At 45.1% G+C, this 23,302-nt stretch overlaps 1 protein-coding gene across 3 annotated transcripts in view; it reads right to left on the bottom strand.

The window, feature by feature from the left end:
- CHST8 (carbohydrate sulfotransferase 8) overlaps positions 1-23,302 on the bottom strand; it is a 336,215-nt gene that overhangs the window by 18,772 nt on the left and 294,141 nt on the right. Inside the window, exon 1 of one of the 3 annotated variants that reach the window (XM_087971792.1) lies at positions 12,870-12,992. The exons of the other annotated variants lie outside the window; for them this stretch is intronic. Coding sequence (XP_087827918.1) covers positions 12,870-12,942 — 73 coding nt within the window. The 5' untranslated portion in view covers positions 12,943-12,992. Of the gene's footprint in view, positions 1-12,869; positions 12,993-23,302 lie in introns of those variants that run through there. 3 annotated transcript variants of the gene reach the window in all.

The following is a 23,302-nucleotide window of genomic DNA, read 5'->3' as shown; positions in this document are numbered from 1 at the left end:
AGTAGGTTATTTGTCTCTAAGTGAAGGATGATGGATTGGTTAATAATTGCTTCCATGACTTTACAGGTGACGCAGCATAAGGAGATTGGCCTGTAATTTTCAACTAGGCTGGGGTCTCCCTTTTTGAAGATGGGGATGACTGTGGCTTGTGACCATAGGTTAGGCAAGGAGCTGGTTCTGAAAGATTTTTCAAAGATTATGCTTAGAGGTTTGGCTATGGCAGTGGATAGCTTTCTTAAGAAGTAGGCACATATTCCATCCGGTCCAATAGATAGAGATGGTTTTAGGTTGCGTAGTGCTTTTTCAACATTGTCTTCTGTGAAATCGATATGTATTAGATCATTGTTGTTATCTGTGGTACGGCTAGGAAATACTGGGCATGAGATGCTGAGACCCCGTAAAGTGTGTGGAGAAGAGCCACAAAGGTGTTAACAGGGCTCAGAGGCTAAATCATATCATAAAAGTTTGAGGGAACTAGATATGCCCAACCTACTGAAGAGGAGAATAGGGGGACAACTGTCTTCCAATATTTGAAGGTAATAATGATAATGAGATCGACTCATTCTCCAAAGCACCAGAGGGCAGGATAAGAAGTAAGGGGTGGAGAGCCAACCTAGAAGTAAGGAGAAATGTTCTGATTAACCAAGGAAGCAGCTTGTCTCCTGGAGTTGTGGGTGCTCCATCACTGGAGGTTTTCAGAAATAGACTGAGCAACCATTAGACTGGGATGGCATAAGGTCTCCTCGCCTTGAGCAGGGGGTTGGAGTAGAAGACCTCGAGATTCCTTCAAGTCCCACGATTCTGTCTTCTATGTTCTAAGACAGTGGTGGCTTATTCTTTTGGGCTCCTGCGCCAAAAAATGTGCACATGCTTGCATGCTCACGCTCGCGTGCCAGCACCCAGAAGGCAATGCCCACGCCTCCTACGCATGCGCACGCAATCCCCACCCCCTGCTGCCCCCTTAACTGCACTGTGCCTCACAGCTGATTTTCGGCTGGTTTGAGGCCTTTTTAGCCTCCCAGACACCTGAGGAAGGCTTCTGCACGCTGAAAACTAGCCCGGTTTTTGTCACTTCCGGTATTTTCAGAAAAACAGGAAGTGACAAAACGGGCCTAGTTTCCAGCCTGCAAAGCCTGCAGAAGCCTTCCTTAAGCCTTTGGGAGGCCTAAAAAGGCCTCAAACCTGCCAAAAATCAGCTGTGAGGCACGCATGCGCAGTGAGGTAGGTTTGCCTGCAGCTCACATGCCGGCACAAATGGCTCTGCATGCCACAGGTTCGCCCTCACGGGTCTAGGTCTCCTGCCTTGAGCAGGAGGTTGGAGTAGAAGACCTCGAGGTCCCTTCAAGTCCCCTGATTCTATCTTTTGTGTTCTAAGACTTACAACAATAAAACCAAGGTTACAAAGTACAGAAGTGAAGAATAAAGTCAAGAAAATTAAAATCAGACTTAAAATCAGGACAATTCATATCAGTTTTAAAAAAAAAAAAGCTTGCTGAAAGAAATTGGACTCGGCGATTTTCCTAAAAGTTGGGAGAGTGGAAGCCAAACACTTCCCTGGAGAGAGTATAATTCCAGTTTTTCCTGCCATCAGTGCAGCTATTGAAGAAAAAAAGGAGGCGGGGAATCTTTATTAAAATAAAATCACACCAAAATCCTGATTTGACCCAATTGGTGCACGACAAATGGTGGGCAGTGAGACTCCACCTATGCCAGATTGGAAGAATAGATGAAGGTGGGCCCAGGATGAGAAACTGCTTGTCCTCATCTTCTTTCAACGACGCCATAATCCCCTGCATTGGGGTGGAGTCTGGGCAAGTGAATGGAGCTGAATGTTTACTGGCCGGATGCCCTCCCTGTTGCCAATGTGGAGCTTTGTTCGGCAGATATATTCTCATTGTGCCCAGAGAGAGAAATATCTGCTTCTACCTAGGATCCAACTCACAGCCTCCTGAGTGTAACGCAAGAGCTCCACCTCTTAGGCCACCGCACCACTCAGGATGGGAAACTGCTCGGGATGGTGGCATTCTCCAGGTAGAGACTGGTTGGAGGAGGGATTTGCATCTTCTGTGTCTCTGTATGCATTTGAGATACGAGCTGGAACTCGCTTCTCAGCCCTTGGATGCAAAGTCTGGGAAGCAGATTGGACATAAATAATGTTTTTATTGCTGTTGCTGATGAATATTTATTCATGTTGCTTGTTTGCTTTAAATCGTTACTAATTTTCCTGGCCAAGGAGCTCTCTGCCTCGTAGACCAAGAAATGTTGTTAGCCTCAACATTTCTATTTTGTTTCAGGAGAGGGAAAGTAGGTAAAGCAAGGAGAGTTAGTCCGTAGACCTGGAAGGGCCACGGAGAAAGCAGACACGCCTGCTGAATTCTCTCCTTGTCCGTGGTTCCCTCTCAAGTGGGCACTAAAATGGAAGGCCGAGCCAACCTTGACCCGGTGGAGATCCTCACCTGACAAGTTGTTAAATTCGTGTCGAAGTTGTTAAGTGAATCTGGATTCCCCATTGACTTGTCAGAGGTCACAAAAGATGTATGAGCCCAGGGACACTGGAACCATCATAAATACGAAACAGTTGCCAAGGATCTGAATTTTGTGACCCTGGGGAATGCCGCAAAGGTCATAAGTGTGAAAAATGGCCATAAGTTACTTCTTTCAGTGCCGTTGTAAATTTGAACGATCACTAAATGAACTGTTGTACGTCGAGGACTAGCTGAAGTTTCCTGGGTGGCAGGATTTTGAATTGGGCCACATCTGTTTGCCGATGAGTGGCATCAGCTCTGCGTGACTAGTTGGCAAAATAAAACACCAACTCCCTAAAACTGCCTTTTTTTTGTCCCTGTGCAATGAAATCAGAGCAGCGGCCTCCAACCTTGGCAACTTTCAGCCTGCTGGACTTCAACTCCCAGAATTCCCCAGCCAGCTTTGGGAGTTGAAGTCCACCAGGCTGAAAGTTGCCAAGGTTGGAGACCCCTCAACTAGAGGACTTTGAGCAATTTCCTGCATGATGGAAGAAAAAGATGGAAAACTCTACACACAGCGCAAGCCGACACTCCAAAATCCTTCTGCATCATTAGAAGCGCGACTCGTAACTTTATGTTGTTGCTTATTCTTGTAGGCATCCCAATTAGAGCAACATTTCCATTTACTTAATATTCCATTGGAAGTCTACCCTGAGAGCAAAAATGCCACATTGGGGTTTTAAACACCCCCCCCCCAACATCATCTATGGCTCTATTGCCAGGAATAGCATTAATTAGCTCCATTAGGACTGGGGCTCTGTCAGCACATACTTGTGGCTTCTACTTAACAACTTTCAGCTAATTCTCTGCTGTCATATTTAATATTTGCATGAAGACAGTATTTGAGAAAGCACGGTGGTAATAATGGGGCACTTGCAATGGGGGTGGCCAATCAGTTTACCTGATTGGGCACCAAAATCAGACTGCTGGAGGATGGCCAAGAAGTGAATAAAGGTTCAAAATAGGCAAGAAAATGGTAAGTGAGCACCTGTCCACCCCAGATGAGTTCAAATCACCAGCACCGGATGGATTACACCCCAAGGTTCTGAAGGAAATGACAGGTCTCAGAACCACTGAACTAGATCTTTCAAAGATCCTGCAGAACCGGGGAACTGCCAGAGAAACTGGAAAAGTGCTGATGCAGTTCCCATCTCCTAAAAAGGGGGAAAAATAGATCCAAGAAACTACAGACCTATCAGCCTGACCTCAATACCTGGGAAGATTTTGGAAAAAAATAAGCAACGAATCAGCAAACACCTAGAGGCAAACGAAATCATAACCATGAGCCAACATGGGTTTGTCAAAAACAGATCATGCCAGAAAAATCTCATTGCATTCTTTGACAAAATGACAAAATTAGTGGACCAGAGAAATGCTGCTGATATAATTTACTTGGACTTCGGTAAGGCATTTGATAAAATAGAGTACAACCTACTACTTGATTAGATAGAAAAAAATGTGGGTTACACAGCACCACCACCAGATGGACTCGTAACTGGCTGACCAACTGCACTCAACATCAGTGGTGGGATTTAATTTTTTTTACTACCGGTTCTGTGGGCGTGGCTTGGTGCGTGTTGCAGGTGAAGGTTACTGCAAAATCCCCACCCCACTAACCTGCTTTCCAGCTCCATTCTCCTGTGCAGGGCAACCAAAGAAGACCCAGCCAATCAGCTGGGACTCAATGGAAGGCAAAGAATGGATAGGGTTGGCGGGGCCAGTCAGAGGTGGGATTTCCCGGTTCTCCAAACTACTCAAAATTTCCACTACTGGTTCTCCAGAACTGGTCAGAACCTGCCAAATACCACCTCTGCTCAACATGTAGTCCTCAGTGGAACTGCATCTACATGGAGGGAAGTATGCAGTGGGGCACCCCAAGGCTCTGTTTTAGGCCCAGTACTCTTCAACATCTTCATCAATGATTTGGATGAGGGGATAGATGGGGAACTCATCAAATCTGCAGACGACACCAAGCTGGCAGGAAAAGCCAACACTCCAGAAGATAGGCTTAAGATACAGAAGGATCTCGACAGACTTGAACATTGGGCGCTATCTCACAAAATGAAATTCAATGATTCCTTGTTCATTGCCCTCTAGTGGTCATCCAGATTCTGCAGTCCAGCCCGGTAGATCTTAAACCAGCACAGAATTGCCAATGGTTGCCTTAAAATGGAGACATAGCCGATTAGAATTTGTGCTCTATGTCATCTTTTGTATTTTTGAAGTAATGCGAAAATCAAAATTAGAGTACCTTCTGCAAATCTCTTATTTGCAAACTTTGCTGTGGTTTTATACCTTAACAGTTTAAAAAATCGCACAGAATAAACAGAAAGCAATTGTGTAAAAGTTGGTTGTATTAGGAAAAAAGGAATGGGCCTTCCCATAAGATTTGCATACCAGTATGGAATTTTTGAGCAAACCGCCTTGCAAAATTTGGAGAGCAGAACAATTCAAAGGGGAATGGCAATCACAAAATGTGTGCAAGTGTTCATAGTTAGCTTATTGTCTGAGCCTCACCCCTAAGTGGAATATCCGTTTTCTATAGTAAAAGTACAGATCTAGTATTTAAAGGACTGCATATGCAAAATTTCAGGCAGGAAAAATCCAAGGGCTACTTTCTCTACCCTTTCGTAGCTGAAATCTGGCCAGGATAATGGATGGAATCTTTGTTCCTTACAACAAGCTAGATGCTTTTTTTTTCATTGCAGAAGACTGCCAACCAAAGTCAGCCCTACCAGTGGATAGCTAAATGTCTATGGAGATTCTCAGTCCTCCAGGTCATGGTTGTCCCAAAGGTGCTTTTTCAGGAGGCAACTCGACTTCCTTGGTTTTTCTTTTTCTTTTGAAGACGTTTCACTTCTCTTCCAAGAACCTTCTTCAGCTCTGACTGGATGGTGAGGAATGGAAGGATTTATATTCCTTGCAGGCAGCTCTACCTGTTCAAGGCTTCCCGAGACCGTAACTAAGCACACGCTTAGTCCAAACAACTCGTTTTATTTCAACACTGGGAATTATTTTCATTCCCAGCCCGTAATGAGTCCCAAACAGTCCCTTGAGATAAGCACCCACCTTTCTCTCCTTTGAATGGCTGCCAACAACTAAAGTGCCAAATTAACTGTAAAAAAACAACTGAAGTACAAATTACACACAGAGCTTCAAGGATTAATCTGAACAGAACAAACGACTTTGCTTCCTGCAAAGGTTCCTGTCCTTTTGCACTTCCTTTATGCCTCAGGGGAGGGGCAATCACCTCCCAGCCTTACTCCCGAAAGTTCACCCCTTTTGTCTCCGCTGCTCTTGCCTTCTAGCAGCTCTGTGCACACGCACACTGGGAACAGGCTCCCCTTGTTCCTCTGCCTCGCTGCTGCCAGACTCCGAAGGCTCTGGAGTCCGCGCATAACTCCCAGATGGTCCTGGCCCCATCCCTGCATCAGATGCAGGAGTCTCGTCTGAGTCTTCCCCAGACTTCCGGACTGGTCCCCGTTCTTCCTCACTGTCCGGCGAACCACAACACTACCTGCCTTCATCCAATTGTTTGACAATCCTGAAGTAACCGGGGGGAAAGGAAGAGACAAGGAACTGAGCTGAGGTGAAGCATGGATGCCAATGATTTCAAAGTCCACCCACTGTGTTAAGAGAGGCCTCCACCAGCAAGGGGCAACTTCCAGGCTTTTTACGCCTTCCATTTGACCATGTTGCTGTGCCGGTGGTTGCCTCACCTCTGGCCACAAGCAGGTGTGAGTCTGAGCAGACCAACCTTGGTCTCAACCTTGATTTGCAAAGCGGGTTACAAGCCATTGGTTCTGAGGAGACACCAATGTGCACCCAACCATGGGCTGCTGTCCAAAGTTATAGACAGCAGAAGCAATTGCTTTGAGCTCAGGGTGTGAAATATGGAGAGGCAGCTTCAGCTCATCCCTCCCCAGAAAAGCAACATGCTCCTCTCTTTGCAAAGCCAACTTAACAGGGGAATTGAAAGCTATCAGACGTTTATGTCTGAAAGATTTTTCCATTAGCCTCCAAAGATGGAATAATCACAAGAGTGTTTTATATGTCTCTGCACGTTTGCTTGCAAATAGGTCTGTCTGAAATGCCCAGGACTGGCCTCTGCACCGCAGACCCCACTGTTGAAGCGCACTGAGATCTTCAGGCAAATTATGATCTGGTGCTCACCTCCTGTTCTGCCTTAAGCCACTTATGGAAGTGATAACAGGCAGCAGCTCCCATGGGAGAGACCAGCCCTGGCCCTATTTCAGCTGCCTGTTGCTCCCGGCGCCTCCTCCTTTAAGGCTAAGCATGAAAAAAACCCCACAACCACACTTAGTTATGCTGCTTAGGACCAACCTATAACAGAATTAAGTAATGGCTGTTTAATAGAATAAACAGAGTTGAAAGGGACCTTGGAGGTCTTCTAGTCCAGCCCCCTGCCCAAGCAGGAAACCCTATTCTATTTCAGACAAATGGCTGTCCAATCTCTTCTTAAAATCCTCCAGTATTGGAGCATTTACAACTTCTGGAGGCAAAGCATTCCAATTAGTTCTCACTGTCAGGAAATGTCTCCTTAAGTTCTCGGTCTGTGATGGCGAACCCATGCCACACATGCCAGAAGTGGCATACAGAACCATCTCTCCGGGCAAGCCATCGCCCGTTGCTCTTCCGGGTTCCAGCGCACTGGCCAGCTGGTCTTCACACACGCTGGAGTGCCGGAAACTGGAAGAGCTGCCGCCCAGTGTGCATGTGCGCGCTGGGAAGATGATCTTCCGGTTTCCAGTGTGTGCATCGCCCAACCGGTCTTCCGGTTTCTGGTGCGCATGTATATGCGAAGATTAGCTGGCCGATGTGCATACGCATGCCAGAAACTGGAAGATCGTCTTCTTAGCGTGCGCATGCATACCGGGCGGCTGCTCTTTCGGTTTCCAGTGCATTCATGCACACCGGCTAGTTGGTCTTCGCACGCACATGTGCACTGGAAACCGGAAGACCAGGTGGCTGGTGCACATGCCGGAAACCGGAAGACAATGCTGATGTTTTTAAAAATTAAATCTAATTATGGTAAACAAATTGGGACTTTTAAAAACAAAAACAAAAAGTGATTTCTAATAATGTTCCTTTATTCTCAACATCGTGATTAGAGTTACTGGTAAATATTTCCTTTTGCTCCTGGGAAATAGATAACTCTTTGTCTTGGCAAGCATATCCTTGCTCCCTTTCCTGCCCACCTGGCTCATTTCCTTCTCTTTCGACTAATCAAATTTACTTTGTGGTCAATACTACATTGAAAGGAAATGGTTCTTTTTAGAAAAAAAAATCACAAATCCGTGTCTTTCCCACATCACTTCTAATCACTTGCTGAGTTAGTTCAGAAGCTGCAGAATACAAGATTCGAGGCTGCCATGCATGAAAAATGGCTGGAGCGTCAAGACGCCATCTTGATATTTCCCCCCCCGTGAAAAGATGGATGCCTAGAGGCTCCAAGGAGCAGAGGCTGCTTGGCCAAAGAATAACTGGGAGAGGGATCTTGGAGTCTTAGTGGACAACCAGCTAAATAGGAGCCAGCCGTGTGCAGCAGCCGCCGCCCAAAAAGCCAATGCAATCCTAAGTTGCATTAACGGGGATTCAATTAAGATCAAGGGAGGTACTAATACCACTCTATAAAGCCTTAGTAAGACTACACCTAGAGTACTGCATCCAATTTTGTTCACCACACACTAAAAAAGATGTTAAGATTCTAGAAAGAGTGCAGAGAAGAGCAACCAGGGTGATTAGGGGACTGGAGGCTAAAACATGCAATGAACGGTTGCAGGAACTGGGCCTGGCTCGTCTAGGGAAGAGAAGGACCAGGGGAGACATGATAGCAGTGCTCCAATATTTGAGGGGCTGCCACAGAGGAGGGGATCAAGCTATTTTCCAAGCATCCGAAGGCCAGACAAGGAATAATGGATGGAAATTGATCAAGGAGAGATTCAACCTGGAAATAAGGAGAAACTTTTTGACAGTGAGAACAATCAACCCATGGAACAGAAGTTGCCTTCGGAAGTTGTGGGAGCTTCATCCCTGGAGGCTTTCAAGAAGAGACTGGACTGCCATCTCTCAGAAATGGTGTAGGGTCTTCCGCTTTGGCAGGGGGTTGGACTAGATGACCTACATGGTCCCTTCCAACTCTGTTAAAATTGTTTAGTCTAATTCCTTGGGCCAGGCAGGGGACCCTATGTACCATTCCAGACAAATGGTTGTCCAATGTCTTCTTGGAAACCTCCAGGGATGGAGCACCCACAACTTCTTGAGGGAAGCCATTCCACTGATTAATTGTTCTCACTATCAGGAAATGTCTTCTTAATTGTGGATTGGATTTCTATTTAATGATCTTCCATCTGTCACTCCTTGTCCGGCCCTCAGGTGCTTTGCAGAATAATTCCACTCCTTCTTCCCTACGACAGCCTTTCAAGTACTGGAAGACAAGTATTGTGTGTCGCCCTTAATCTTTATCTTCATTAGACTAGACACACCTAGATCTCGTGATCATATAGTTTGGCCTCCAGTCTCCTAAATCCTCCTTGTTGATTTTCGCTACATTCTTTTTAGAGTCTCAATATCTTTTTTACCTCCATATCTTTGTAGTGACCAGAATTGGACTCAGTATTCCAAGTGTAGTCTTGCAGTGCAATAGAAAGCAGTATTATCACTTCACGTGATCTTGATACTATCCCTTTGTTGATGGATTTCAGGCCTGCCCTGGCATTTTTGGCATCCGTAGCAAACTCAGGTGTGGGATTCTACCGGTTTGGACCGGTTTTAGGGAACCGGATGTTGAATTTACCGGTAGTTGAACTGACCGACTGTTCCCGCCCTCCCCTCCCCTCCCCTCCCCGGAGTCTCCACGTGGCCTATGTCCACATGGAGGCTCTGTGAGGGGGGAAAATGGCCGTCCTGGAAGTTCTGGGAGTCCCTAAACAGGCTTGTTTCTGGCTCCGGAGCCCCAGTGAGGTGTTTTCGCCCTCCCAGAGGCCCAAGGGAAACCTCCAGACTCTGGGGAGATGGAAAATGGTCCTCCCGGAAGTTCTGGTAGGCCATGCCCACCAAACAACTGGGCAGAGAACTGGTGGCTGGGATTTTTGACTCCCACCGCTGGCTCATAGTTAAGTCGTGGTCTGCTAGGACATCTAAATCTCTCTCACAGTTACTACCACCTTTTCTGTACCTACGAATTTGATTTTTTCTGGATATATGAATTTGGGTTTTTTTTTTCTGCTAAGTGTAGGATCTTACTTTTCTCACCATTGAATTGCATTTTGTTGGATAGGGCCCAATGTTAAAGTCTGGTCAAATGTTCCAAAATGTTGGTTATTCTCCCCAGCTTGGTGTCATCTGCAAATTTGGTGGATTTCCCTTCTGTCCACTTGTCTAAATCAGGGGTCGGCAACCTTTTGGACCTCAGGGACCACCAAACTCATAATTTTAAATCCTGCAGACCAGAGACCCTGGGAAAATCCCAAAAACAGTCTGCAGGAAAATCCTCTACCCCGTTTTCCAACCAATCAATCATTCTTTATTTGGGATCACAGGATACCATCTCCAGCTCCGTTCTTGGGGAGAGAGAGAGAGGGAGGGAGGGAGGGAGGGAGGGAGGGAGGGAGAGAGAGAGAGAGAGAGAGAGAGAGAGAGAGAGAGAGAGAGACTTTTGGCTTCATGCAAGGAAAGCAGCAGAAGCAGCAGAAGTCCTTCTTTCTCTCCCCCAAACTCCACCAGAAATGAGTCTTTGCGAGACTTGTCATGCCGGTGAAGCCTCTTGGAGAAGGAGGCCTTGCAGGGTCCCAAAGACCCATTTCTTGCAGAGTTTGGGGGAGAGAAAGGAAGACTTTTGCTGCTTTCCTTGCATGCAGCCAAAGGCAGAAAAGAAAGAGCAGAAAGAAGCAGCCCGATGGCCAGGCCAGACACGTTGGGCAACTTCCCTCCTCTGCCCTTTCCTCCCTCCCCTTACTACCTTGTGTTGTTCACAGTGCAAGCAATGCAAACCTTGTGTTCCCGCGGGCCATGTGGGCGGTGCAGCCTTGTGTTCCCACGCAGCCTGGATTAATTGCTTTGGGGGGTGCTTTGGGGGTGACATTTCTCTGTGGACCACCAAAATTTTCTCACGGACCACCAGTGGTTCCCGGTCCACTGGTTGGCGACCACTGGTCTAAATCATTTATCAAGTGTTGAATAGTATTGGGCCTAAGACAGAACCTTGGGTTACCCCCACTGCATCCTTCTCTATATGTAGATAGGAGTTCATTGAGGACTACTTGTTCAGTGCAGTTGGTGAGCCAGTTATGAATCCACCTGCTGGTAATGTTGTCTACCTCACATTTCCCCATCTTATCATGAAACAGGCTGTGATCTCTTTTGTCAATTGACTTACTGAAGTCTAAGTACACTACATCCACAGCATTTTCCCCAATCCTCTCAATTAGTCACTTTGTCAAAGAACAAAATAAGATTGGTTTGGTATGAGTTGCTGTAAAGAAGAGGACAGTCAAAATCCCAGTACACAGTAGATTTCTTCACCCAAATAACTTGGACGTTCACATGTAGATATGATATCCAGGGGTGTGGTTCAAATTTTTTAACAACCGGTACTGTAGGTGTGGCTAAGTTGGTGGGCGTGGATTGGTGGTCATGTTATTGGCTGGGCGTGGCCAACTCAACATCACTCACATCAAGGCACGCATCTCCTCGCCTGGCCTCTCATGACTGTGGGGATGCGGCAACAGTCGTAAGTGTGAAAAATGGTCATAAGTCACTTTTTTCAGTGCCATTTTAACTTTGAATGGTCACTCCACACAAGCAAAGTACCAGCAAAAGAGTGGGGGGAAAACTCCAGAGAAATTCCAGAGACAGGAAGTCTAGTCCTGCCAAGAACATTATAAGGGTTAACGGAGAGGCAGTTTCTGTAAGCAACACCAGAATGTTTCCTTCCTGCCTTCCTTACAGGATTAGGCCAATAATTTCTTCTAACTGGTTCTCTGAACTGCTTAGATTGTTAACAACCAGTTCTAGCGAATAGGTGCAAACCAGTAGAATCTCACCCTGATATATATCTAAAAACATACCCTGCTGTAATAAAATCCAACACCTCCAACTGAGACCTAACATTTTAATGCTAAGAGAAAATTGTTACAGACCTTAAGGTTCTTAAACAGGTGACTCAATTGCTTTAAACTTGCAGGGAGTTCTCCAGTCTAAAGTTGCAACTTTAAGATTTGTGACTTCAACAATGTTGGACCAAAATTGAAGCTTTGCTCCTGCATTCAAATGAAGAAGAGTTTGAATATGGCTGAGGAATTCTGGGAGTTGAAGTCCTAAAAGTCTTGGCTGAGAATTTGGGAGTAGTTGAAGTTGACAAGTTTAGAAACCTCTGATGTATGAGATGATTAGCAGCTTTTTGCATCATTTCGGAAGGAAGGCAGATGCAGCAAATAAATCCCGTTTATTTTGCTGCAGTCCACTGGGCTAGTTAGGCATGTTGTTCTAAGAATATTTTGCTGAGATCAGAACCCCCATTTTACACCTGTCATACAAAACTAATTCAAGCCAGAAATCAATACTCCCCCACTAAGAATTTACTAGTCCTTCTTGCGTTAAGAGCCCAGCGTAGAGGCTCAGTAGAAACATGATAAATGTCAGGCTTTCTGTCTTCCTCATTGTTAGTTATGTCCAATTACAAAGACAGCAGTTGCCTCTAAGCTGAGAGGAAAGCATTGCAAGGTGCCATTTGAGGGGCACAACAGCAATTGCCAGGAAGTTCAGGCGAGAAGGATTCTTAATAAAAGGAATCTCCAGAAAAACCAGCAATCAGCCGTTTTTAGCATCCTTGTTTTGCACATCAAGATTGCTCCAATGCTTTTAAGGTTACCTGAGTAATATGAACCCACATGAAGATGTTTAGGATTTGCAGAGAAGGCAGCTTTAAAAAAATGTAAAAGTTAATTGTTTGATTGATCATAAGAAATGAGTACAAAGCGTGAATGTGCCCTGCATTAACTCGTCTCCTAAGAGAATATAATTCACTTTTTATTTTTTGGAGAGAGCAAATGAATCTCTTTGTTTCACTGAATGGTGTCCTGGATGGATGGATTTCTGGCACCCCAGCCTTTATCCTCTGCAACCAATCCATTTCTCTTTTCCCAGCATTTCCTAGCCTTGACCAGGAAGGACACAAATTTGTCTTGCTGCTTTGCAAGAACCTTTCCTTATGGGAGGCCTGCAGAAAGGCCACAAATCTCGTGGCCACAGGGATGCTGCAATGCCAACAACTCCAGCTATACGTACCATTTGTTCAGTTACAATCGTAACCCAACGGCTTACCTGTATTATGAGCATGTCCTACTGATTTCTCTGTATTGACTTGATAGGTTTTTGATACATTCAAACAAGTCATCAATAAGATTTCTTCTTGTTCTGGAATGAGGATGTTACTTTGCCTCCCCCTTTCCCCTCGAAATCTCTGGAAATAGCAATAGCCTTTAGACTTATATACTGCTTCCCAGTGCTTTGCAGCCCTCTCTAAGTTGTTTACAGAGTCAGCATATTTACCCCAACAATCTGGGTCCTCATTCCCCCCGGCCCCCACGGAAGGATGGAAAGTTGAGGGAGGGACAGAGGGAAGAAGGAAGGAAAGAAGGAATAGAGGGAGGAAAGGAAGGAAAGGAAGGAAGGAGGAAGGAAGAGCAATGGCACTTAGACTTATATACTGCTTCACAGTGCTTTCCAGATCTAAGTGGTTTACAGAGTCAGCCTCTTGCCCTCAACAATCCGGGTCCTCATTTGACCCACCTCACAAGGATGGAAGGCTGAGTCAATCTTGAGCCAGTCAGGATTGAACTCCAGGCTATGGGCAGAATTAGCTTGCAATACTGCAGACTAACTACTGCGCCATCACGGCTCAACCACAGAAATCCTGGTTTGCAGCAGAGCGAGTCTCCAAAGAACACCACAAGAACAACCCCTCCCTAGCCTGCTGTGAAAAGGTGCCTGGTTGGAGGTTCACCAACAAGAGTTGGGTAGCAGCATCTGAAGCCCAGAGGTTGAAAGAAGCAGACTGAGAGGAGGAGGAGGAGGAGGAGGAGGAGGAGGAGGAGGAGGAGGAGGAGGAGGAGGAGGAGGAGGAGGAGGAGGAGGAGGAGGAGGGTTAGACTACAAGTGGGAGTGAGACCGGGAGAGTGCAAAATAAATAAGAAGAGTTCTTCACAATGGACATGGCTTGGGTGCCCTCCCAACTTCTGATCCAGATGTATGGGCATCCAATCGGTCCACCTAAAAATGACTACCTAAAGGAATACACGATTGCCTTTGGTGGCTGGTTCCCTGGTGAGAAGATGCCAGGCACAGAATCAGCAATGTAGTTAACCAATTATGGGTTGCATGATCACATTAAAGTCAACCTCCATTTTCCCTCGCTAATTAAACGCAGAGGCCATATCAAAACAGAATTGAATCTGTCATGATAATCTGCTAAATTGGAAGTGGCAGCCAGATAGGAAAGCAAGTATTATCCATCTATTATAGATGGCTTTGCTAAAATGAGCTGACTGAGAAAACACAAGATTTACAATCATTTCCTAGGATTTATAATTTGAAACAGAGGAAGAAACAGGGTTATTTCTCATTTTGAATGGTTTCCTTTTAAGATGGGCCCCCATACACACGTGCATATGACCTTAAAAATTCCTGATTCAGGTTCCTTGTATCTTCTATTTAAGAAACCCCAAGGAAGCCCCCCGACACCTCTGGAAAATGAGAGCCTGTGAGAGGAACTTGGGTTCTTCCCTCTCCTTTCCAGCTGGAGGAAACGTTGGGGTAGTACCTGAGGCAGTGGTGGGATTCAAATTATTTTACTATTTATGGTTCTGTGGCTGTGGCTTGGTGGGTGTGGCAGGGGAAGGATATACTGCAAAATCCCCATTCTCTCCCCACCCCACTAACCTGCTTTCCAGCTCCATTCTCCTGTGCAGGGCAACCAAAGGAGAGCCAGCTGATCAGCTGGGACTCAATGGGAGGCAGAGAAGAGATGGGGGCAGTGTCAGTCAGAGGTGGCATTTGTGGGTTCTCCAAACTACTCAAAATTTCCAGTCCTGGTTCTCCAGAACTGGTCAGAACCGGATGAATCCCACCTCTGGTTCTATGGCAGAATGAGCTACCTACCCATTTTTTACTCCCGGTTCTGTGGACGTGGCTTGGTGGGCATGGCAGGGGAAGGATACTGTGAAATTTCCAGTCAGAGGTGGGATTTCCTGGTTCTCTGAACGACTCAAAATTTCCGCTACCGGTTCTCCAGAACTGGTCCGAAGCAGCTGAAGACCACCTCTGACCTGAGGCCTCCTCCTCAAAAGGTCCCCTGAAGTCTTCAAAATGAGCTCAAGGTCCTTTCAAAGGCACGGAACTGCAGGTGCCACACCAGTTGTGTAACCCATTATTTCTTTATTGATTTTTTTCAGATCTGCTGCTCTTCAAAATGACATTAAATGAACATAAAAAAGAAAAAAATGCTGACAACAGCTAAGCTCCTCATAAACGCAACCAGAAGCTTTTATGAACTTTTGCATTATGTATTGTGTACCTGTGTGGGAGTTTCATCTTTATTCTATGCTCTTTGGCAGTCTTCTTCACAATTCTTTTGAATTCCTTCCAGCTTAGAAGCCTGATCCCAGGTCACGATAAAACTAACGTTTTTACATCACGTCCCAAGTATTCACAGGGCTGACAAAACCCAATAACCTTCACATAAAATGACTTTATCACTGCAATCAGTGACCTGGAGAGAGAGCTAATTAGCATAATGTCTAGACTGGTGGGCAAGAGGAGCTCCAGATCTTTAGCATCCCTTGGCATATCATTTGGGCTGTCACTGGCTGGCTGTCCTCACACAGCAGACTTACCTACTAGCGTGTTGAACATGTTATCAGAAGCCTTCTTCACCAAAAAAATTTGCTAGACAATAATGGTGAGATGTCAGGGGTGTCAACTGTGGGCGTGGCTTGGTGGGCGTGGCAGGGGAAGGTTAATGCAAAATCCCCCTTCCCTCCCCACCCCACTAGCCTGCTTTCCAGCTCCCTTCTCCTGTGCAGGTCAACCAAAGGAGACCCAGCTGATCAGCTGAGACTCAGTGGGAAGCAGAGAAGAGACGGGGTTGGCGGGGCCAGTCAGAGGTGGGATTGGCTGGTTCTCCCAACTACTCAAAATTTCCACTACCAGTTCTCCAGAACTGGTCAGAACCGGCTGAAGACCACCTCTGGGTGTCAAACTCTACAAGTCAGATCCGGCCCACAGGCTGCTTAGATCTGACCCGCAGGGCCACGCTGGAAACAGCGAAGGACCAGCCCGCAGCGCCTCTGCCAATGAAAACAGAGCTTGGGAGGGCGCCCTCCTGAGCTCCGTTTTCACTGGCAGAGGGCTGCAGGAGGCCGTCGTAGCCGAAAACGGAGCTCGGGAGCCCATTTTCACTGACAGAGCACTCAGACCACCACAGGCGCCCCCGTGATGTCGAGCTGGCCACGCCCACTCTGGCCAAGCACCCTCCCCCGAGGTCAAACACAACCCTGATGCGGCTCTCAATGAAACTGAGTTTGACACCCCTGAAATACGTAATATAGCAAGCCAAGATCTAACTGTAGTCTGAATAGAGTTGCCTCATTCATATACAAAAATAAATCACAAATGAATCTTCTATTGGTTATAGCTTGGCTGTTGTAAACCAGCTGTTATCATCTTCTTCTCTAGCAAACTTCATAGTAGTGTGTGTATTTGCGCATGTGCACACATACACACACGTAAAACATCCTCCCCATTCTGAACTGGTTGAGTATTTTAAAACTTAGGTAAAGTTTCCCCTGGCACATCCATGCTAGTTGTTTCTGGCTCTAGGGGGCAGTGCTCATCTCCATTTCAAAGCCGAAGAGCCTGCGCTGTTTGAAGACGTCTCCGTGGTCATGTGGCCAGCAGGACTAAATGCCGAAGGCGCATGGAACACTGTTCCCTTCCCACCAAAGGGGTCCCTATTTTTCTACTTGCATTTTTTACATGCTTTCGAACTGCTAGGTTGGCAGAAGCTGGGACAAGGAGCGTGAGCTCACTCTGTGACATGGCGCCAGGGATTCGAACTGCAGAACTGGCAGCCTTTCTGATTGACAAGTTCAGCAACTTAGTCACTGATCCACTGCGTCCCTCTCTCTTCACTAGGTCCTCCCTTTAAAGTTTTTCTAGCCATGAACTCACATGATTTAACTCAAGATTTAATCATTTTCAAACCCACTGTGATGACATCATGCCCCCCCCCCAAAGGGTCTGCAGACTACAGGTTGAGAACCACTGGGATAGGAGGGGAAGGGGCTGGCTCTGTGCGGCTATCAGAGGGGTGAGCAGAGGCATCCGGGCCATTCCTGCCCCAAGTGAGGCAGGGGGACATCACCCCTCCCGCTTGGACTGCCTCCCGGGGGAGGCACAGGGGGGCCGGCAGCAGGGAAACGGCTAAATGGGGTGGACAGGCACAAACCTTTCTTCTCTGCCAGCACCTGCTATAAATCTCGATATGATATCACTTTCAGATGCTGCAAACATTAACCTTTGAAACAGTCTCTTTTATAGTCCCACATCACTGGCAAGTCCAGACAGTGATAAATTGCACACCGGCAGCCCACTGCCCCCCCCTGTCTCTCAGCTGCCTGTTCTCTGTTTGGGGGGGGGAGTTCCCAGGAAGGAGGGAGCACATTCCAAAAAGGGTGTGTGTGAGGCAGCACAGTCTGGAGCTGGATAGGAGGAAAAGGAAGAGAGTAAGCATAATCACTTCCTAGAATTTCCCAGGGAATATCCATTGGGATGAGAGCAGTAAGGGTTTAGTCTGGCAAGAGTCTGTCTATTGTTGTGAGCAATAACGAATTGAACTCTGATTTGTTCTACATCTTTCTCGGGTTTAGCCTGACTGTTGGACTGAGTGGTGCAGTTCATTTAAAACAACCCTGAATTACTACAGCAAGGGTTATGAGGTTAGCTTTCAAGACCCTGCATGCAAATCCCTCAATTTGCAGGTAACAAGGCGTGGCAGAGCAGTGGTGCAGGTTCTTGTTGTCTCCACACATCCTGTTTGTTTCTGGTTTTATTTATTATCACCATTTATGTTATAATTCTTTAAAGAGGCAGGTAAAATCACTTGCAAACATGAAATAATCATCATTGTAAACTAAAGTATTGTTAGATGGTTTGGAGCTCCAGCCTTCAGAATTGGTCACAGGTGTGACGGTTCTGTCAGCATGATTTTAAAAAATAAGATTAATAGCGATGTCATCACACAAAACATACACAATGTGACACCACTGTGGTCCCCACTGGATGTTTAAGGGCAGATCTCCTGGGTGTGTTGTTGTGGGTTGTAAAAGGAACATTTATGTTTTCTGGCATCTTGAATCCCCCAAACCTGCCATTTTAGAAGCCCAAACAGGAATAATCCACCATTATTAGATAGTAGGACTAACTTGCATGTGAAATTTCTTATTTTTTCTCTTGTTATATAAAAAATCCAGTTTTATTTATTTATTATTTTATTGCATTTAAAAGACTGACAAAAAGAAATGAAAATGCTCTGCAAAGATAAAAACACATACATTGCCAAAGAAAACAAAAATATATATATAGAAAGTGCTTTTATAAGAAAGTGAAAACAATGGCACAAAGGAAAAAGGAAAAACAGGATCAATTTGATATGCAGATCCTAAGAAATGAGTGGAATAAAGAACTAGAGGTTCCTTACTGCCTTGGCAATTTTTTAACTTCCATAACAAGAGTGAACATCAAATGATGACATGGATAACACAAAATATTTAGAATTTATTGCACTCTGTTACGTTTGTATAGAAAAGGCTGTCAAAAACAGTATTTGTTAGAAATGCAATAAGAATGACGTTTCTTTAAAACACACATTTTTAAGGAAACATAATAATTCTGTGTTCAAATTTTCAGATGACAATTTTCTTTTGAACTAGATACCTAGTCTTTGGAATTCGACAGCTGGATGACGTAAATGGATTCTCTGTGTCTTATTATGGCGAAAGGATTGATGTTGCGGTACTGGAAAGATAAATAGGTGGCCTTTTTCACTTGGTGAATTAAAGATCTGACTGCCCTTGCCACCTGTGAGCATATATATGGTATATAGTATATAAAATATATGTTTAAGGCTCAGTGGGAAGCAGTGATGATGTGCTTTGATGAAGCCTTTTTGATTGTGGAGGCATCTCAGTTCACGTTGTCAAAGCCAGCCGTTCATCTCGCTGAATTGCTTTGGGTGGATCAGAACTGCCCTGTTCTGACCCAGCTCCCCAAACACGGCAAACCCTCTGACATGAACTCAAAAGATTCCTTTAATAGGAATGCTGGCAGCTCTGGCAAAGAGTCTCTCTCTCTCTCACCGCAGGGTAACAAGTCTGTCCAGCAGGGGAGATGAACAGTTGTCTGCCACATCTATTCATCTCCACCCCTGCCTTTTATCCCCAGAGCTAGGGCGATGTTTCACTAGCAGTGGTGGCTCTTCCTTCTGAAGGACCGGCCCATAGATTTCCACCGCTCTCCTCTCCTCTGCCTTCTGTGCATTCACACATCAGGCACTGGATCCAACTGTTCCTCCTCTCCTCATCAGCCACCTCCAGACCTGGGGGCTGTGGACTCTCCGGGGACTGACGGATGGCCCAAGCTCTGCCTGCCTGCCCCCCCTCTCTCTCTCTCCCTCCCTCCCTCCCTCTCTCTCTCTCTGCCAGTTCTATTCCCTCTTCCCCCTCGGAGCTCCCAGGTTGCCTTGATGCTGATCCTGACTCCCACGCCTCCTCCTCCTCCTCCTCCTCCGATTTGGCTGCTGGAGGGGCCGGCGACCAACAGGCCACAACATGCCCATGCTACGTGCTGAAGCCATCTGGAAGGCCCACCTGGGCTTCAGGGGGAAGACTGACAGCTTCGTGCGTAAGAGGGGAACCCCAAATGGAACCTGCCCTCTGCAGGCATTCCGGTGGCCAAGCTTGTCAGTCTCGAAGACCTTCAGTGTTCAGGCACAGGGGGGGTGAATGAGGGCTGCAGCAGCATTGGAGGCTTCCAGCTTGAGCCCCGTGAGAAATGGCCTTAGATGGGTTTTACTCCAATCAAGCCAGACTGAAATTTATGAGATGTAAATATTTGCAAAATGGGCTCTATAGGTTGACCTAGATCTGCAACTGTGAAGCTTTTTAGCGATAGAACTATTCTCTACTGGGCAGGCAGCGTCTGAATCAGAGGTAAGCTCACTATTCCTGTTTTATTAACTTGGATCCGATCCATTAAAAAAAAAAATCCATTTATACAGTTCAATCACAATGACTTGCAGCAGAGACTGTCTGCTGTTTGTTAATTTATTTAGATTAGATGTTGGAATGAACCTAAACAAACTGTCATCTCTAGACGCACTTGGGCAATTAGAATGGAGCTCACGCGATTCTTTTATAATTCAAATCAGAGAAACTTACTGGAGTCATAAATTAAGAAGCTCATTACATTCTCAATTGTGTTAATAGGAAAATTCAACTTGCTTGGTTTTTACTGAAGAATTTATTAATAAATCATTGGAAATGTGCCTGGGTGTGTGTTTCCCCCCACTCCCTATCCTCATTAATTCTTAGTGCTAAATTGCTGTGCCATGTTTGCTCCTGTTCGTGTCACTTGAGAGTAAAGTAAAGGCAAAAATTGGCAGAACATCACTCACAGGATCCAAAGGCTCCAGCCAAGAAGTACTTAAGGGCTGCTTCCCGTCTGAGATGCCAATGGAGGAATACGAAGAGAGGTTGGTTGCCATTTGACTGTCAATAAATGACGGCCTTTGAGCAGGAAACATGCTGATTTGCCACATGCAATGAAATTGAATAACGACCTTTGACATTTTTTTACATTTTAGTAATGAAAAACAAATAATCGAAGGGCTACATGGAAGATGAAGTTTAAGAAATGGCTGCGATTTATTTTATTATTTTATTTTATTTGTCAGGCATTAACAAATTGGTAAGTCAATGCAAACATAAGTGAAAAGACAAAATGCCAGGAATGGTCTCTAATGAAATTAAAGAAACCATATGCCTCAGACAGAAATTCCCTACAGAGAGTGGTGAGTACAGTGGAGAATATTGTAGGAAGGTCGCTTCCTGTCATTCATTTTATTTATTTTTTATTTATTTGTTTTGTCAGTTGCTTACAAGGTAATAGTATAAACATGAGTAAGAATACAGGAAATAGGTACGAATAAAATTCAGGATACTATTAAGTGCTATGTGCTTAATGCTCAAAGCACATAGTGCCTAAACACCCACTTCATGGTCTGCTCCCCTCTGGGAAGAGATTTTCAAATAGTTCTAGCAGGACTACCAGATTCTGTAACAGCTTTGTTCAGGGGTGGGATTCAAACTTTTTAACAACTGGTTCTGTGGGCGTGGCTTAGGTGGTGGATGTGGCTTGGTGGTCATGTGACTGGGTGGACATGGCTTGGTGGTCATGTTATTGGCTGGGTGTGGCCAACTCAATATCACTCACATCGAGGCACGCATCTCCTCAGGTTCGCACCTATTCACTAGAATCAGTTGTTAACATTCTAAGCAGTTCTCCAAACTGCTTGTTAGAAGAAATTACTGGCCTAATCCTGTAAGGAAGGCAGGAAGGAAACATTCTGGTGTTGCTTACAGAAACTGCCTCTCTGTCAACCCTTATTATGTTCTTGGCAGGACTAGACTTCCTGTCTCTGGAACTTCTCTGGAGTTTTTTTCACCTCCTTTGCTGGTACTTTGCTTGTGTGGAGTGACCATTCAAAGTTACAATGGCACTGAAAAAAGTGACTTATGACCATTTTTCACACTTACAACTGTTGCAGCATCCCCACAGTCATGAGGCGAGGAGATGCGTGCCTTGATGTGAATGATGTTGAGTTGGCCACGCCCAGCCAGTCACATGACTACCAAGCCACCCCCCACCAACTAAGCCATGCCCACAGAACCAGTTGATAAAAAATTTGAATCTCACCCCTGTATGTATGCATGTATTTTATCTTGTCATGTTTATGTAGTGTATATTAGAGGTGGAGACCCTTTGAGAGCTCTATGGAATAAAATTTCATTTTAATGTATGCCAGCCAGTGTACATTCAAAGTGACAACAAAGTTATTCTAAGTCTAATGTCATAATTTCCTGGACAGTTTCTTCCCATGTACTTATATTCAGCTATAGATACCCCATTTTCCCTGAGACTAAAATGAAACCACTTTCCTAAATATCAGAATGATGGGGGCAGAAATAGTTCATCTATGAGGAGAATTTTTTGTGTGTGCAAATCATGCTGTTTAACTTACAGAGCAGTGTTTTATGAGACCATATCATTCAGAGTAACATTAAGTACTCTTCTTAAAATAATACCAGAAATATTGGATGGTGACAATTTCTACTTTTGCAGAATGCAATCTGACCAAATTGGATTGAAATTCCTCCTCGAATCAGAGGGAAGACTTTGAATATGGATTGCCTGAAAACAGTGATTTTAGTCTGTAATGGTATTTTAGAAGTGGAGAATCCCTTTTGGTTGCAAATGTGTCAATCAACACCATTTTCTTTTAGAAGAGACATTGGCTTGAATCAGAATAATATTGTGGATATTTACAATTGTCCATTTACTCAACTATCAGATCCCGGCTAGGGGAAATTTTAAAAAAGAGGAACTATCAAGTCTGTCCCAGCATGAGCATTTAGGAAACTCCTTTTGTACTAAAGCCAAGTGGTTACAGCATGGGTCTCCAAACTTGGCAACTTTAAGACTGGTGGACTTCAACTCCCAGAATTCCCCAGCCAGCATGGAGACCCCTGGGTTATAGCATAAGCAAAGGACAAGGACTCTGTAATATTGTGCAATTCCAATCATTTTGAAATCAGGTAGGTGCAGTTTCAAGACAAATGCTGGTACATTGTTCCAGAATTACAGCTAGAGTATATTTTTCTTCAGCAAATGGCTTACAGAGAAATTCCTGATTCTTTTCACTTATCCACCTGAAAGACAGACATGCACAAACGGACGCATTTCTTTCCTCGCAAACATAATTTTAAGATGAAGCTGAAACCCATCAAGAACATTTTTTGCCTACACATCCCTAGTTAACAGTTGTTTCATTTTCCATCTCTGGGTTCTCTTTCAAGTTTCAACGGATTGAAAATAACTTCTTGGAAACCTTTTAGCTATTATTTCCTTTTTCTTTTTCAGAGCCAGAACACGTTAAGCCCCCTCTGAGTAATCTTTCTATGTTTTAAATAACCTGGGGTTCTGCAGAAAATATAATACTGTAAACAGTACGCTTAGACTCAAAAACGATTCCTTCCATTAGTTTTAAAAAGCAGAAACGAAGCTTTACCAGCCTCATTCATGTATCGTTTATTCACAGCGAGGTTGCTAACAATGATCAACCATCCAGCCTCACCGCCGTTTTGTCACTCGCTTGCCTAGCAATTTACCCTCTTTTTTGTTTAATGTCAGAGATGTCATGGAAAGGTTGGATATTTCACAGTGTGGCTCACTCATTACACAATTTCTATGGCAAGCTGTCCGTCAGTGAGAAAGTGCTTCCACAGACGCACACACCCTCCCCCAAAGGCCAGCTTGTCCGAATGCCCGCCCTGCAGGAATCAATCATCCCTGGCATTTCTGGGCACCATGCAGCTCTCCTGAACAGCAGCATAAAAAGCTTCCAGGGTGAATCAATGAAG

Source organism: Notechis scutatus, chromosome 9 (genome assembly GCF_049901735.1).
Source record: "Notechis scutatus isolate UNSWTSFEM ecotype Mainland chromosome 9, rNotScu1.2, whole genome shotgun sequence".
In the NCBI taxonomy this organism is placed as follows: Eukaryota; Metazoa; Chordata; class Lepidosauria; order Squamata; family Elapidae; genus Notechis; species Notechis scutatus.
This window is presented reverse-complemented; position numbering and strand designations above follow the sequence as displayed.